The 17,227-nt window shown below is 39.3% G+C and overlaps 1 protein-coding gene and 1 pseudogene across 6 annotated transcripts in view; both read right to left on the reverse strand.

Moving 5' to 3' along the window:
- Window positions 1-547: 547 nt before the first annotated feature.
- The window catches only part of TRNAU1AP (tRNA selenocysteine 1 associated protein 1), a 17,128-nt gene continuing 448 nt past the window's right edge, over window positions 548-17,227 (reverse strand). Inside the window, exons 1-10 of one of the 6 annotated variants that reach the window (XM_025041508.1) lie at window positions 16,825-16,843; window positions 12,754-12,853; window positions 12,228-12,375; window positions 12,090-12,142; window positions 10,992-11,106; window positions 10,392-10,523; window positions 9,230-9,349; window positions 5,913-6,075; window positions 5,659-5,692; window positions 548-837 (exon numbers count right to left, since the gene is read on the reverse strand). In XM_025041508.1, the coding sequence (XP_024897276.1) occupies window positions 701-837; window positions 5,659-5,692; window positions 5,913-6,075; window positions 9,230-9,349; window positions 10,392-10,523; window positions 10,992-11,106; window positions 12,090-12,120 (732 nt within the window). In that variant the 5' untranslated portion in view covers window positions 12,121-12,142; window positions 12,228-12,375; window positions 12,754-12,853; window positions 16,825-16,843 and the 3' untranslated portion in view covers window positions 548-700. Of the gene's footprint in view, window positions 838-1,604; window positions 2,601-5,658; window positions 5,693-5,912; window positions 6,076-9,229; window positions 9,350-10,391; window positions 10,524-10,991; window positions 11,107-12,089; window positions 12,143-12,227; window positions 12,376-12,753; window positions 12,854-16,824; window positions 16,923-17,227 lie in introns of those variants that run through there. The other 5 variants (XM_025041507.1, XM_006924338.3, XM_025041506.1 and 2 more) reach the window with 5 other exon arrangements.
- On the reverse strand, window positions 11,582-11,700 carry LOC112473000 (annotated as a pseudogene).

Here is a 17,227-nt window from a genome sequence, read left to right on the forward strand (position 1 = left end):
CCTCAACCACCCCCCAAATTCCTCTGGCACAAAACTAAGAAATCAGATGCAGATTTCCAGCATAGACCCAGACTTCAGGAGGGTCCTGGGTCCTGGAGATGACTACGTTGGGAAGTGGGATTTCTTGATTTGGAAAGTATCAAGTGATATGTAGGAGGTCTTCAACGTATTATAGCTGACTCCCATCCCTTCCTACTACACACTGGGCTATTCAACTTTCTCAACTGGGATAGTCTTTACTAGTGACCAAACTGGAAGCAAATGTTGGAGCGGGAGGGAGAACCTGAATAGCAGATGAAATTGCCCACTGGATGACAGCAGTTAATTCTTGCATTCTGATTCCAGAGAACCTTAAGGATTTATCACCTGAGAAGAGTCCCTGGCTTTACTGATTCGTATGATTAGTAATTCCACTTAACCTGGTTAATAATTCCAAACTGGATTAACTACCTGGCTAAATGATTATTTTTCAAAAACATCGGAGCCTTATCTAACCTTCAACAGCTGGTCTCCAGGTTTTCAAACTCAAACAGCTTACTCTATCAAATGAAGGCAGAAGTGTTGCAGTAATAGTCATAATCTCAGGAAACTTGATTCTTAAAATCTTACAAAACATTTCCAAAAAGGTAAAAGTTCTTGAATTTTTTAACAGAGTCTCTTATCTCCTTCACATAGTCCATTCTGGCTTCTTTTATCCTGGCTACATCATGGCAGGTATCTCTGAAGACACTGTGTCCAAGGGCTGCCAGTGACAGTCCATCAGTGCATCGTATAGTTCCTCACTCTGCTCCATGAACTCCTTGTTGGCCTCAGTCACATCCAGTTGCGGCATGGGGTCTGGAAGAGAAGCAAGGATGCTTTAGGAAGCATCAAGGAGAGAAGTACTCAGAAGCCACAAGAGACTTCGGTTCAGTGCCCTGCTCTCCAGATTTCCTGTTTCCTAGGGCAGGTTCCCTGTCAGTTCCGCATTCACGGGCTGATTATAACTGCCTTGCAGGTTTCCTGTGAGGATGAAAATAGGATGATGTACGTAGGTAGTGGAACATATAGTTAGTACTCAAATAATGGTGGCTGTTCCAATTCTATTAAAAGCTACACCTATATCTAGCCATCACATGCCCTGGATTTTCTGGTGTGGTTCTTATTTCAATTTTGGGTTTGGAAAATCATCATTCTTAAAAGAATATCACATAGCATTGAAAAATGAACCTTGGCTGCACACAACTTGGATGGATCTCACAAAATGCGTGTGTTGAAATGCATATACACAAACACACTAGTTCATTAAAACACATTTTAAAACTGGAAAATTAAAGAGACCTAAACAAAGACATCCCACATACTTGGATTGGAAAACAATTTTGTTAAGATGGCAAAATTCCCTAGATTCAATGCTATCTATCAAAATTACAGCTGCCTTTTTATTTATGTTTTGGCAGAAAATAACAAGGTGATCATAAAATTTATATGAAAATGTTAAGGGACCTGGAGCAGCCAAATCAAAGTTCAAGGACTCACACTTCCCCATTTCAAAACGTATTGCAAAGCTACAGTAATAAAGACTGGCAGTGGCCTAAGAATAGACATCAATCAATGGAATAGAATTAAGAGTCCAAAACCAAATCCATACATTTATAGTAAACTTTTCGACAAGGATACCAAGACAATTCAATGGGTAAAGAATAATCTTCAATAAATGGTGCTAGGCCAACTGTAACTGTATAGTGACTATGTTAACTAGAATTATTGTGGTCATTTTGCAAATTGAACCATGTACATCTAAAATACATTATACAAATACAACACTAATGTTATATAATGTATGTCAATTATACATAAAAAAGACTACTATTATTGTTTAACATCTTCTACTGAATATTTTATCTGTACTGATTATCATCATTGGGAATAAAATCTTTCAAGTAAAATTACTGATTCAAAGGTTATAAACATTGTAAGAACTTTTTATAAATTTGTATTTATTAGTGCGATGGTTAAATTTTAGTTGTGAACTTGGCTAGGCTATGGTGCCCAGTTGTTTGGTTAAACACTAGTCTAGATGTTGCTGTGAAGGTATTTTGTAGATGTGATTAACATCTGCCATGATGACTTTAAATAAAGGAGATCATCCTCAATAGTGTGGGTGGGTCTTATCCAATCAATTGACAGCCTTAAGGCCTTAAACTGAGGTTTCCCAAAGAAGGAATTCTGCAAGTGTTTACAAGAAATCCTGCCTGAGTTTAAGCTTGCTGGACTGCTTTACAGTTATATATACATATGTCCTATTGGCTGTTTCTCTGGAGAACCATGACTGATATAAATAGTACATTTAAACTTTTCCTATAGTTGATTTGTGTTTGTGTTTCTTTTTCAAGTTATTTCCAGTTTTCTCACCTTTTTTTTTTTTCAATTGATATACACTTAAAACATGTAATTGGACGCATACATACATATCTGTTCAGATGTTCATACAGATACAGATATTCAAAAGCAAGAGTGATGTGCCTGAAAGCCACTGGGGAGACATTCTTTAATCCACTTTCAACATACTAGATTTTAGTCACAAACCAGAAGCAGGAAAAAAAGAAACCCAACTGTGCCTGTAAAAAAGAAAAGACCATGATCACCATGTACCCGAAGTACAAAATGGTGCTTGCAATGCCTGTGATTTGAAGTTGGTAGAAAGAAGTAATGAACTGCATACATAAAAAGATAAACAGCTATAAAACTGCTAGTAAAAAAGGCTTTCAACCACCAATGATAATCCTCAGCACATAAATGAAAATAACACAGTGCAACTGTAGCTTCTGAACAGGTAATCAGGAGAATCATGAAGACTAAGAAAAAGCCAAACATTAAGTACATCTGATGAGAACATATACTGTTTAGAATAAAAAAGTTAAATAAAAATATAACCAAAAGATAAAATGCTGCTAGTTATGATTCCAAGAAGTGGTTTTGTAAAGAAAGTCTGTTGAGAAATCTGACAGAGAATCTGGTTTGCGTGAACTGGACATCTAAACTTCTTGCTTCCAAAGTATGTGCCAAAAACTGTCAGGGGTACTGAAATTCCAAACCACATTGCAAAGATTTCTGTCAGAGTACTGAAAGAGACGGCACCGATGACTCCTCCACCCAAGGAATTAGATTCATAATAAAGAGGTCAGCAAAGATGATACCAGGACAGAATGGTGCTGTCAGCCAAAAATCTGTCTTCCATTTCACACCTTTAGATGTCTTATATGTTTTAGCAGACATATCCAGCAGGGTTTCCCAAAAGGACACATAACACAATGGCACAGATCATTAAAGCATCTCATTTGGAAAAAAACCCAAGGAGGCCAGAAATAAAGTAATAAATGTCATAATCAAAACTTGTGTTCCTTGATCCAGGAAAACTGACAGAAACATTCCACTCCTTGGAGGTGTGAATTACGTACCCATGAAAAAGCTTCCACTAAACTCCCCTTGGGCATCTTTGGAAGAATTCATGTGATTGTATCTAATAATATTTCTACAGAGTCCTTAATCATAGCCCCTATTTCGGATAAGAGAACGATAAAAAAGGAATTCATAATACCTGTGCTCCGGAGGAGGGACTGCAACTCAGGAGGTGCCAGAGACACACCAGGAAAGACTGAGGTGTGTGGCTCCAGGGCGAGGGCTGGAAGGGGCAGGCACCATTCTCTCACCTGTTAAGTGTATCTCCATTCCCAAACTACTCAGTGTCATAAGTACTATGCCCATTCCTACAGGCAGAAGGACCTTTCTTTCTCTTGTAATTTTAATCTAAATTATAGAAGCTTTGAGCATTCAGAAGCTCCATATGGAGACTAAACAGAAAGTAGGACCAGCCTGACTCCTTCACTCGGTGTAACAGCTATGGGAATAGATTAGTAAAGGGCTTGATTAAGGGCAGGTTTTGCATGGGTTAATAAGTCTATGCACACACACAGAAGCACCCTTCCTCATTCTGAAGACAGCCTGGAAGATGGCCTACTGCAGCCAAGGACTAAACTAACAAGGTTAATAATCACCGCTGTGCCCACCTCACTGTGCGGTTACTCAGTTAAAATGGGAGGCATTAAGCTTAGTGGTAAAAAAGTATGAAGTCTGGGGCAAGACTACAGGGGTTCTAAGACCAACTCCACCTCTTGCTACTAAGTTGCAACTTGCAACTATATTGACCTTAAACAAGTAATTTAACTTCTCTACTTCAGTTTTCTATTCAATGAAATCAGTATAATTGTGGTACTGACTTCAAAACTGTTGTTAAATGAGTTAATAATATATGTAAAGTGCTTAGAACAGTGTCTGCACATAATAAAACCCAACCGTTAGCTATTTTTAACTTGGGCTGTTTTCTGTAGAAGGGGTATGATAATGGTACCCAAGCCATTACAGTGTAGACAGGTAGCAGTGCTTAGCACAAAATATGTTGGCTATTATTTTATTACTAGTGAATGAGAATGAGATGGAAAATTCTATGGAGTTATACACAGATATTTTTATAATCAGGTTTATTATCTTGAAAAGCAAGGCAGTATTTCCTGGATCGAAGAATCGGAGACTGAGAATGGAAAGACAGGGATTCTAGGCCTGACTTTGCCCCTAACTCACTCTGTGACCCTGAGTAGACCCACTTGGGCCACCAGTTCCCCATTTGCCAACTAACTGGAGAGCCTGTGTTCTGCTCAGCCCACTCCCCAAGGTCACTGCTGTTAGAACTAGATGAGAGCACATATATGAAAGAGCTTTAAAATGCTATGAAGTAGGTAAAGTAAAGTTCTTTGCCTGAAGGTGATGTTTCTTTTAAAGGATATTTTGGTTACAAATCGCCTTTTCCCTATGACCATGCCCTGAAGAATAATCCTTAAAATAGACTTTGATTTTAATCTTTGAGTCTTTTTGTACCTTAAAAAGGTTTACTTAGAAATCAATCCTGATTTTATGACAACTGTTTAAATTTTACATCTTGAAAACAAAACATCTGTTCAGAAATATGTTGAAAAAATTTGTTTTTCATAATTTTTCAAACCTCAGAGGATTCTTTAAGTATTAATAACATATTTAAAAAATTATTTGTTTGATGGTTAGTAATTCCTTCAGTTTTACTTTCTATTTTCTTCTGTTAGTGTCAATAAAAATGACAATAAATGCTTTTAATAAAAAAAATTAATAATGGCTGTTACTATGCAGCAGGATTAGGGGTGGTTTTCAGTTACTTCATAATCCTGTATTTTCCGAAATTTCAATCATAACTATTATTTGAAAATGAGAGAAACATGCAATTTTATATAGAGAAAAATTAAATCATGAAACACAAAATGATTTTTACAAGCTGTCAAACAAATGTAAGGCAATAATATTTTTTGCTAAAGACCTACATCCTAGGGTAGAATGCCACTCATCCAGGGGGTGACCGGCTCCCTCCCCTATAGAGTTGCTTTCCCCTGGGCTCTCTGGGATCTGCACTCACACCACTGGGTGACACATACACTTCTTACAGTAATTTTGTAGGCAATGGCTCTCTCATTAGAATGTAAGTTCCTCCAGGCAGAATTCACCTTGCATTCCATCAGCATCTAGCTGAAGGCACAGTGCCAGTCACAAAGCAATCGCTGCCTAGTGGCTGACAGTGATGGACTCCTTTCTTACCTTCCAAAGCATCATCTCCAACTTCTTCATATGTCTGTCAAGAGACCAGAGAGGTGGGTGAGAAGGATGGTGAAATCCTGACCCATGAACAGGATGGCTTATTTTTAACAAGAGGAACTAGGTTGCTTCATCTTTCCCCATATTTTTTTTCTGAAGCCCAAGCTCTCATCCTTAATGATCCCATCCCTGAGAAGGAGCCATGTCTCTGAAGGACAACATAACCCATAAGAGCAGACTAGTGAAAGCACAGTTACCTGCATGGTGCTCTGGGTATAGCCATACTGGGGATAACTGTAGCTGTAGCTGCCTGTGTTCTGGTCATAGCCCCACTGGGCATAGTAGTTCTGGTACTGCTGATAATACTGGTTGTAGCTGTAACTGTACATCTGACTATATTCCACTGGCTTCACACGACTCCTTAAATGAAGAAAGAACCAAAAATAAACAAATGTGAACAAACATTTCCATAACACTTATTAACTGGCCAGGCAGGGACTCTTCTAAGTGCTTTACATACATTAACTTCATTTACGCCTTATAACAATCCTGTACAATAATTATACATTATCCCTATTTTACAGATGAGAAAACTGAGGTACGGAGAAGTTACATAATTTGTCCAAAGTCACACAGCTAATAAATTATTCAAACCCAGGCAGTCTTGCTCCAGAGCCTATGCTTTAAAGACAAGAGCTTTCAAAGGTTAGGTTTGTCTCTCTTACCAAACCTTCAGTACTGACTTTTCTTCTTCTCAAGATCCTGGGGGCTGCTTTTCTGTCAGCCACAAAGGCTCAGGAAAACATGGCCTAAAGAATCTGGATTTAGGATGATCCAAGAAGCATTTTGAGCTACAAAATATCTTATCACCTCTTCCCCACAAAAAAAATAAGAGAAGTGCAGTAAAGTAGCCTTTACTGTCATCACAGTAGTCATAGTTATCATTTATGGAGTAGGTACTCAGAAGTTCTGCCAATTACTTTTCATATACGGTCTCCTATTTTAAGTCTTGCATTATCCTATGCTAGACCTATTATTTATTACTCCCACTATATAAATGAAAATATTGAGTCTCTAAAAGGTTAAGTGATTTACCCAAGGCCACACCCAGGATTGGAGCCAAATGTAATGCCAAGTCTCATAGTCTTAACACCACACCACTACATACAACATCTGGCCTGACAAACTCAGGACATCTTGCCAGTCTCCTACATCCTGCATCTGCCAATCAGGGCTGACCCACAGGCAGCGGAAAACTTTTATTACCTTGAATGCACAGCTGCCCCAGCTGCTGCTAACCAAAGACAGAATGTCAAGTCTGCAAAAGATATCTTGCTTCCAAAGCTATGTGAGTAGGTTTATAAAACAGGCCTGGGGGTGTGACCAGCAGTTCTAGCTGAGAGGAAATCAAACAAACATAACCCAAGCTCAAGTCATGACAATGCTCTCCCAGAGTCATCGTACTAAGCGCCAGAGTCTCTCATAAGTGAACATCAAACACACGCACGAGGCAGAGACTGACTCCACTGTGTCAGCTGGTTTATAAGATTAACTGTCACGCAGTGTGGGACACACTACGACTTCACGATTGGTGTATTCTATCCCGACAGTGAAGCCAGAGAGGAAACCAAGTCATAAGCAGGCGGTAAACTACCACAGAAATCCCTGTCACAGGAACCACAGGATCTCAAAGTTGGAATGAGCTCTTCCCAACTTCCTTGCAAGTTCAATGACTGTTTGGTGAGGAGGACTTAGCCAGTTAGACAGACTACACATCTGATCGCCTCTCGACGGGGTGGCTCAATGAAATCCTATGGCAGACACTCCCTCTCCTGCCCACGGCCAGGCTGAAAACTGACAAAGTTTTGCCTCCATGACTCCCCTCCCATGGATGTTCCCAAGGATGTCCACCACCCTCTTGCCATGTTCAGGTAACGGAAGGTGTAGTCTTCCTGGCCTTACTCTGTATATTCCTGTTCTGTTTCTCCACACTTGGCTCTTACGGTCTAATTCTCAAAAAGAACTCTTATCATCCTCAATTCTTAGTGCTTGAGGGCACTTCCCCAGAGGCAGGCACCAAATACCGACATCATCATCCAGGGAAGAACTAGATAGAATATAACCTCCCTGCAGAAGGGTCTTTGCTTCTCTTGTCTAGGATAGGGCCTACTGAGTTGTAGGAATTGTTATTGTTGACCGAATAAATGGTAACACATCAGAAACAACCAAATAGTCAACATCAGAGGAACCGCTATACAGAATATACAATCAAAAGAATACCCTGAAGCTATACAAATATTATAATGATAATTGTGGAATTATATAGAAAAGTGTATATGCTAACTAAACGGGGGGGGGGACCCAGCTTTGTTATTGTAATTAAAAATTAATATAGAAATAAATCTACTACATGTAAATAGACCCATATGTAGAGTGTGTGTGTGCGCGCGTGTGTGTGTGTGTGTGTCGGTCTCCCATCCAAGTAATGTCTGTGAAGCCTGGAAATGAACTCAGAAATTATAATCAGTCATTTTAGGATAATGAGGAAATTTCTTTCTTTTGAACAGTTTCCTTAGTGTGTGTGTGTGTGTGGTTTAGAACAAATAACATTTCAGGGAGGAAGACACTTAGGCTGATCTTCTATGTTTTAAAAACAGTTAAACTGCAAAGAACCTCCAAATCTTTTGCTACTTTAAAAAACATGGCCACATGGAAATTCTACCCTCAGAATGCAGCCAGTCTTATATTTTGAGCACAGTTTCTCAGTCTGGACATTACTGACTTCTGGAGGAGGGAGGCAAGAAGATAAGTCTTTGTTGTGGGGCTGTCCTGTGCATTGTCAGATGTAAGGAGCATCTCTGGCCTCTATTCATTAGATGCCAGTTGCGCCTTCCCCTTGAGTTGTGACAACCAAAACTGTCTCCAGATGTTGCAATGTCGCTAGGAGATAAAATCGCCCCCCGATGAGAACCACTGCTTTGGCCAAAGTATGAACGATTCTATGCAGAGAAGTTGCCTTACATCTGAGTGAGAAACCTGCTTGGAGTTGTCTTCTGCCTTGCATGCAGGTACAATAGTGATGCACATAAAAGAGTGTTTGGTTCGATAATTCTTAGCCATTCCCATAGCAAGGGACATCCACAGGTCTGTAGGTTTCATTGATATAAATAAGGCTAAAATTGAGTATAATTTTTTCCCTTCTGCATAATTCTTATTAATTCTCTGGCTAAATTTCTAACAGTGGCACTACTGGGCAAAGAGCAGGGACATTAAGTATGTGTAGCTAAACTGCTTTTTTAGCACTGCTATCAGCAATGTCTGAATGTATCTGCCTCCCCTAATCACAGCTCTCTCCCTACTATAAGCTTCTGGAGGGGCAGGGTTGTGCTCGTTTATCTCCAACACCCAGCACACAGCCTGGCAAGTATCAGGCATTCCTTATTCGTGAGCTGAAGTCAACTCCCTGCAGCCTCCCATCCAGCACAGGATGCTGACTGTCAAAGAGCAGGTGAGGAGTATCTAGGTAGGGGTCGGTCCACAGGCCGGCTACCTTCCCCGCAAGCACAGGACTCACGCTTTAGGAATTGCCACGCTCAGCCGCACTGGTTTAGACCCCAGTCCTACTGCTCCCTGGCACTCTGTCAGGGCTCGCTTCTGTTCCAGTTCATCTGTGAATTTCACAAAACCATAGCCTCTGCAGGGAAAAAAACACAAACTATATAGATCACAAACGGAATGAAGGTAAAGTCTAAGAATGGCAAAGGGGCTGAGAAAGGAGAGAAAAATCTCATCACACTATGTGGACAGGGATGAGAGCCCCATCTGCGGAGGCGTGCCGTACAGCAATGTGAGAATCAAGCACTGGGGGATCCCGAGATCTGTTGGAACCCCCACTTCCAGATCACCACCATTCTCTCTATACAGTCACTGAAGGGCTCCTGCCCAAACAATAGCTTCCCCCTCAATGTACTTGAAAGTGCTATTATCATTATCATTAGGGTAATTGCAATATGTAAAATTGTAAAAATTCATTCAGCAAATATTTACCGAGTCTGCCCTGGATGCCAAGTATTGCACTAGGCATGGGAACTCAGTAGTCATACACAGACAAGGTTCCTAATCTCCCGAATTCAAATTCTACTTGAGAGAATAAATGAATGATAGCTAATATTTAACGAGCACTTCTTATTTCCCAGGCACTGTGCTGAACATTTTTCCAGGGTTATCTCAGTGAACGGTTCAACAATTTGAGGAAGAGGGAATCAAAGTTCAGAGAGATTTAATAACTTGCCGAAAGTCATAGTAGAAGTAAGATTCAAATCTAGGTCTGTCATACTCCCAAAACCTGAGCTTTTAACTACAACTCTGATCAAGAATAAGCCTTTCTTGAAGTTTTTCCACTTTTGAAGTAACAATAATAAGTAATAATAAACACCTATAAAGCATTTCCTAATGTTTTATTTATATTACATCATTTAATCTTGAATTCGCTCCTATGAACAGATCCTATTAATCAATCGGTCCTGTTTTCCAGATGAGGAAATAGGGTAAGAGGTTCAGTAACTTGTCTGCTGCATCATCCCTGGCAGTACTGGAGCCAGGATTCAAACCAGGCAGTTTGGCTTCACGGCCTGTGCTCTTAACCACAACACTACATGGCCTCTCTGTAACACCTCCACTTATAAGAAAAATGCTGAAACTAACAGGGTAGGCATCAATAACAGGTAAGGCCTTACTTAGACACGCCTGTCTGGTCCAAAACCACCTTGCCTCCCCGACAGGAGGGGTAGACTTTGACGAAGAATTCATATAGCATGCCATCGTCCACATCTGGGGTCAGGTCCCCCACAAAGAGGGAGTACTCAGGGCTAAGAGAAGAGAACAAGATTCAGAGACAAAGACGAAAACCTTTGTTCTGAGAAATTCTTTTGGTTGGCTCATTCTAGGTAGACCTCTCCTGGGCTTTTTTAGGGAACAATATATCTGATAAGTCATTAAACAGGTCTTAAATTGCTTCATTTGGCAGTCCTGGCAGAATAGGTATAGAAGTGGTCCCCTGGTCCACCCAAGTCCTTCATCCACTGAACAGAGCTTGTCTGGCTTCAAGTATTACATGAGTGCAGATAGTGGAACAGGGTCAGAGGTGCTCAAATATAAAACTAGAAATTCTGCATTCTGGGCAGATTAAATGGCAAAAGACAGAGAGAGACTGAGAACTAGACCTCATCTTCTAAAGACCTAAAGACTAGCTAAAATGAAATCTCCCAAATGTTATGAGTCAGCCAACTTTTTCTGTAAAGGGCCGGACAGTAAATATTTTAGGTTTTGTGGGGTACCTATGGTCTGTCACTTTTTGTCTGTTTTCACAATCCTCCAAAAATGTAAAAACCATTTTTAGTTCACAGGTGATACAAAGCAGGCCACAGTTTGCTAACCCGTTCCAAAACAATTCTTAAAAAAAAAAAAAGAAAAAAGAACAAGTAAACTCATTATTATTTTCTTATTTCAAGTATAATACATATTTCTTGTATAAAATCAGAATATACAAAAGGACAAAGAAAAATAAAATTACCAATAACCCAACCACTCAAAGGTAATCACTATGAACACTTGACAGACACTTCTTTATTCTTTGGCTTCTTCTTCTGAATTTACAAAAATTGAATATGATTCATTTGTTTTGTTTCTAGCATTTTTTTCACTTTTAACACTGCCAGCATCTTGACATGTCATGTCAGTATTCTAGTACAATATGACTTATATGAATGGATACGTAGTACTGCAATTAATGAACATAATGTAATTTAAATCACTTCCCTATTATTAGATTTGGTTTTCCCCCAAATCTTGCCTACTACACATAATATTTCAGTTAATGCTTTTGAGGCTAATTTGGAACACATCAAGAATAAATTCTTTTTTTAAACGCTTACAGCACCTGGTATTCCTAGATGGTCTCCCATCCAAGTACTAACAAGGCCCGACCCTGCTTAGCTTCCAAGATCAGACAAGATCGGGCATGTTCAGGGTGGCATGGCCGTAGTATGAATAAATTCTGAGAAGCAAAATTATGGGGTCAATGAGTACAAATCTTTCTAAAGCTTTAGATACATTGTTTTAAAGATGTGAAACGGTAACCTGAAATGCTGAATCAATTTATAGTGCTACAAAGGTCAGTTCTTAAGGAATAAACTCTCAGTGCTGTGGGCAGTAACAGGGCGGAAGGCTAGAGAAGACATGACCTGGACAAGACTCACAGGGAAGGTCCACCAGTGGGGACCAGAAAGGTGTTATCCCTCAGCAGGGAGGCCAGGTGGAGCCAAACTGGACTTCCCACCCTCCTCTTTGGTAGTAGGGGGCACAGTGAGATACCCTGGCTCTATCTAGACATTTCTCCTGGGGCTCTAAGCTACTTGGGGCTACTCTGTACTTACCTATTATCTGGTTGTTTCCCATAAGTGGCATAGTTCAGTTTAAAACGTTTTGCCTGGAAATTTAAAAACAAACAAACTCAAACAGAGAAAGGTGTTTCGAGAGTCAAACAATATTTGAAAAAAACTGAAATAAATTACCTTGGCCAAAACATCTCCCCCTCTCTAAGCCTCAGCTTTTTCTCCTGATATAATGGGGGGGTTGCACGGATGACCGCTAAGGGCACTGCCAGCTCCATGGTTCTATGAGCCCAGGTGTGCCAGCTTGGTGCAGCTGTAAGCTAAGTAACTGTGGGAAGAGCAGAATGTAACTCTCTTGAAATGTGTCCTCACTACTGCCAGCCTTTCTACTTTCTCAAACAGGCAAGAAGTCTAGTTTCAAGTCTTCCATTAAGGGAGGCAGCGGTGCAGAGTGGAAAGGGAATGGATTTCAGAGGTAATCAATCTTCAGTTTGCATCCTGGCTTTGCCACTTACTACCTGTGTTGCTTTGGGCAAGTTATTCCACTTCCCTGAGCTTCGATTTCCTGGTCTGTCAAAGACAACAATGCCTACTGTTCAGGGTTGTTATAGGATTAAATGAAATAATATAAACAGACAGTAGGGATTCAATAAATGAGTTGATGAGAATAAAAATGGCAACATCATCATTATCTAAGTGTCCTTACAGGTGTGGCTCCTGGAAGGGGTTTTCCGTTAATTTTATGCAAACACTTCTCGGCTGTGGCCAAATCTGCGAATTCTACAAAGCAGTAGCCAGCTGGGATCCTGGAAAAAAAGAAAACAGAGACAGAGAATGGTTAAAGATACCATTCCCAGATGAGAGATTGAGTCCTGGCCTGAAGAAAGGGAAAAATGTTTCTCTAATCAGAGCCCACGTTGTTTTTGCTCCCTGCCAAATTCCAGTTCAGAACCAATTTACAAACCTGAATATAAGGACTATCAATCCAGGCTAGTCCCAGACTCAGTAAACATTTCCATACTGTATCACCTAGGAAGTCCTTTTGCCAAAAATATTTAAGGCAATCCAATCAAACCTTTAGATCTAATGCCCAGTTTACAGGAAATATTATGGACAGAACAAGTAAAACACCACCACAAAGAAACAAATAATCCAGAATACAGGACCAGAATCCAGAATGTAGGACCTTATGTAAGAATTTGTTTTACCTCTTTAAAAAGTCAATGAGAAAAGAAAAGAGGTGGGCTGTTCAACATTAAAAAGAGACAGAACACAAAAGAACTAAATGAAATGCAGGGTCTGATCTCTCACTGGATCCTAATTCATCAAAAGACAAACAAAAAAAAGATGGTATTGGGACAATTATAAAAATTTAAATGTAGACTGGCCATTATGTGGTATTATGGAACCATTATTAATTTTGTTAGTGTGAGATGAGCATTGTGGTTATATAAAAGAATGTCTAGTTTTTGGCAATGTATGCTTAAATGTTTAGGAGTGAAGAGTCGCAATGCCTGTAATTTACTTTCATGTGGCTCAGCAAAAAGAAATGATCAATCTACATATCTCTATCTTCTCTTTTGATAGATATAGGTAAGAAAAATATGGCAATATGTTAACAAGTACTGAATTTAGATGGTGGCTGTATGATAGTTCATTGTACTAGTCTTTGTAGTTTTTTTTGAAATTTTTTATGTTAAGAAAGTTCTTTTTAATTACCTACCACAGGCCAGGCTGATACAGAGTTGGAGAACATGGTTCCTATCCTCAAGAAACTCGCAATTTGGTAGGACAAAGGAAACCCACGGACCTTACCTAATTGGGGAATGTCAGTACGATTCCTGGTGTTCTAATTTTGAAAGCATTACTGAGAGACATAATTAGGAAGATGTGACTATATCCTTTGACATCCCTATCCTCTGACATCCTTCCTACTAAGAGATATTGAAAACTGTTCATTTCCTTAACATCAACCTTAAAGCTATCACCAGTGAAATAATCCAAACTTTTCTAAAAATATTACTTTAGATCTTCAGTTCAAATGGACACAAAGCCAAGAAGGTATGGGCAATGGCAGTACTTGAGCCCAAGGATCACAGAACAGAGTCCACAAGCTCCATAAATGTTTGTGGATGCTAAGAAAAATGGTGGGTCAAATCTGTGCCTTCTCTCTTGTGTGTGCTGGAATCTTAGGGCTCACAAATGTAAAGACTACCATCAGTAAGAACTGACCATTACCGAGCACTCACTATGGGCCAGGCAGTGTGCTAGCCACTTCGCATGTACCATCTCATCTAATCCTCACGTAACTCTGTGAGGTGAATGAAAGCATTATTTCCATTTAGATGAGAAGACTTGAGACTTAGCAGAATTATATAATATGTCTTAAACCACATAGCTTGTATGTACCAAAGGCTGGATTTGAATTTAAAATAGTCTGACTACATTCTTTTCTCAACATTTTATTATAAAGAATTCCAAACACGAAAACTGAAATGATTGTAAATACCCACATACCTACAACTTACAATTAATATTTGATTATACTTATTTTACCACATAACTATCCATCTATCCATCCCTCTACTCATTTAGCATCCTTATTTTCTGATACATTTCAAAGGTACAGATATTGGTATGCTTCCTTCAATTATTTTAACATACATATTGTTAACCAGAGTTCAATTATTTTGTTTTTTTTTGTTGTTGTTTTTGGTTTACATGCAATGAAATGCATAAATCAAGATGCTGAGTTATTTCTACTAGATTAATTTTGTATATTCTAAAATTTTAAATAAATGGAATCATACAGTAAGGCTTCTTTCATGTAGTATTCTACTGTATAAATATCTCAGTACCTATTCATGGATACCTCAAGGCTGGGTGCAGTTTTGGGCAGCTGTCATAAAGCTGCTATGTACATTCTTTTTCTAGTCCTTTTTTGTGGATATACGCTTTTATTTCTCTTGGATAAACACCTAGGACTGGACTTGTCCCCAGTGGTTGAACCATTTTATAGTCCCACCAGTCATAAATGAGATGTGGCCGCTGCACTTCAGACTGAATTTATTTTTCAAATTTAAAAACTGTGGTTAAATATACATAAAATTTATAATTTTAACCATTCGCATGCTGGGTAACATAAACTCTTGCAGTTTTTCCATGATAGCACTGGTGGGGCATTCCTTTTTGAACAGTGCACATTCCCTTGATGTCTACAATAACATCTTTCTTGTAGATCCACATGTATGTGGCCAAAGGAACGACTCCATGTTTTCTAAAAGGCCTACAGAACATATAGCGGATGCTTCCCCTCTTTCCTTTTGTATTGGTCGTTTTGGCGAATTACTGGAATATGGTGATTCTGGCCGAAAGGAAAGATTGACTACATTCTTAAGCACTATGATCTATTGCACGTTATTTTTCCTTGGGTCTTATCATTTTCAATCATTTTCTCTGGTCTCAGTTTTTAAATTTACATTTATGTACTTTACAATATTCTTGTAAGCCCTTACAAAGTCTTTGTCAAATGAAGCAGGATGTAAATGTAATGTGTAAGGACAACCATAACAGCAGAGTTTAATAATCATGGGCAGAAAAGGATAGTTCCAAATCTTACTTCAATAAAAATTAAAATGTCAGAACTTATTCTGAGTTTTAAAAAGTAGAAAGTATTACAGAATATATTTTCATACTACTAGCCGGGGATTTCTGTCTATAAGAAAGCAAGAAGAAAAATATTTAGACTAGGATGACATACTAGTCAGAAAATCAGTCCCTAGTTATTGAGGTTCGGAATACACAAAGTATTTGTCAAGCAAACAGCCAGAGTTGACCACACTTCCTATCTCTCATCTGATTTTTCAACCATTTGATGTTTTAGCAAGATGATTTAGTAGAGTACCTGACACAGAGTAGATACTCAATAAACACTGTCAAATTGATAAAAGAATCCTCTCGTTTCTAACTAGAACCCTAAGGAAAACTAAGATCTCCCCCACGCCCACCCCAAAAGAAAAAGAAGAAAGTGAAGGCAACAGGGCACCACTATCCGAAAATATTCTCTGTATTGTTTCGTTTACACATTTATTGTCTCATTCTATTAGAATGTAGTCAACTCCACGAGAGGAGGAACTATGTCTGGCTTGTTTCGGCCATGTATCCTGGGAATCTAGAACAGAACACAGAATGACTCTATAAAATTTAAATGAATAGCATAAGAGTTAAGGGCACTCATGGCTTTGAGGACAGAATTGAATTCAAGTTTTGGCTTGTCATTTAATAGCTGTGTAAGTTTAAGACAGTTATTAAGCTTCTCTAATAATAGTACTTAGCTCAGAAGTTTTTATGATTTTAAAAATTGATTTTAAAGTATTTATTACCTAACAGATCATGTTTATATTTACTGAGCATATACCATATCCCAGATACTATTCTAGATGCTGAATGCGAATGAACTCATTTAATCCTCACCATAACTCTGAGGTAGGTGATATAATCATCTCCATTTCTATAGTCAAGGTGAAGGAGAAGAGGTTAAGTAACTTACCAAAGGTCACACAGCAGACATAGATTTCAAATAGTCTGGCTCCAGAGTGCAGTCCTTAAGCAATATACTACACTTCCTCTCAATAAGCCCCCAAATGTTAGCTTTTATAACATTATAATAACTAATTATTAGGGGTGAGAAGTCGTGACTCTCTGCGATGTTTACATTCACCTGAATGACAGTTGCTGCATAATTTAGGGAGAACTTATAAGATAGGAGAGAACATACCCAGTAAGTCGGTTTCGGATAATCTTGACGCTCATCACTGTCTCTCCCATGGTGGCAAAGGCCCTGGAGATGAAGTTCTCGTCCATGTAGGGTTCCAGCTGCGAAAATACAAAAGCAGAACGACTCAGGCCAGCATCCAGGCTTTGCATCTCTGGCTTCAAAGCTCCTCACCCTTACCCCAGGGTTGACTACACGCGACGGGCGGGGTGTGTGTGAACAGGTTTTCATATGCAGAGTGGTCTGAACCCCAACTCCCCCGTTCCCAATCCCTTGCGTCCCTCCCCTTTAACTTGCTCCCTTTAGGGAGCCTCTCCGCTGGACTTAGGAACTCTATTCCTCCAGCCCTAGAACCACGGCGCCTTTCAATCCTTGGGATTCCTCCCATTCCTGTCCCCAAAGAACT

The sequence above is a fragment of the Pteropus alecto genome, unplaced genomic scaffold (assembly GCF_000325575.1).
Source record: "Pteropus alecto unplaced genomic scaffold, ASM32557v1 scaffold39, whole genome shotgun sequence".
Lineage (NCBI taxonomy): Eukaryota > Metazoa > Chordata > Mammalia > Chiroptera > Pteropodidae > Pteropus > Pteropus alecto.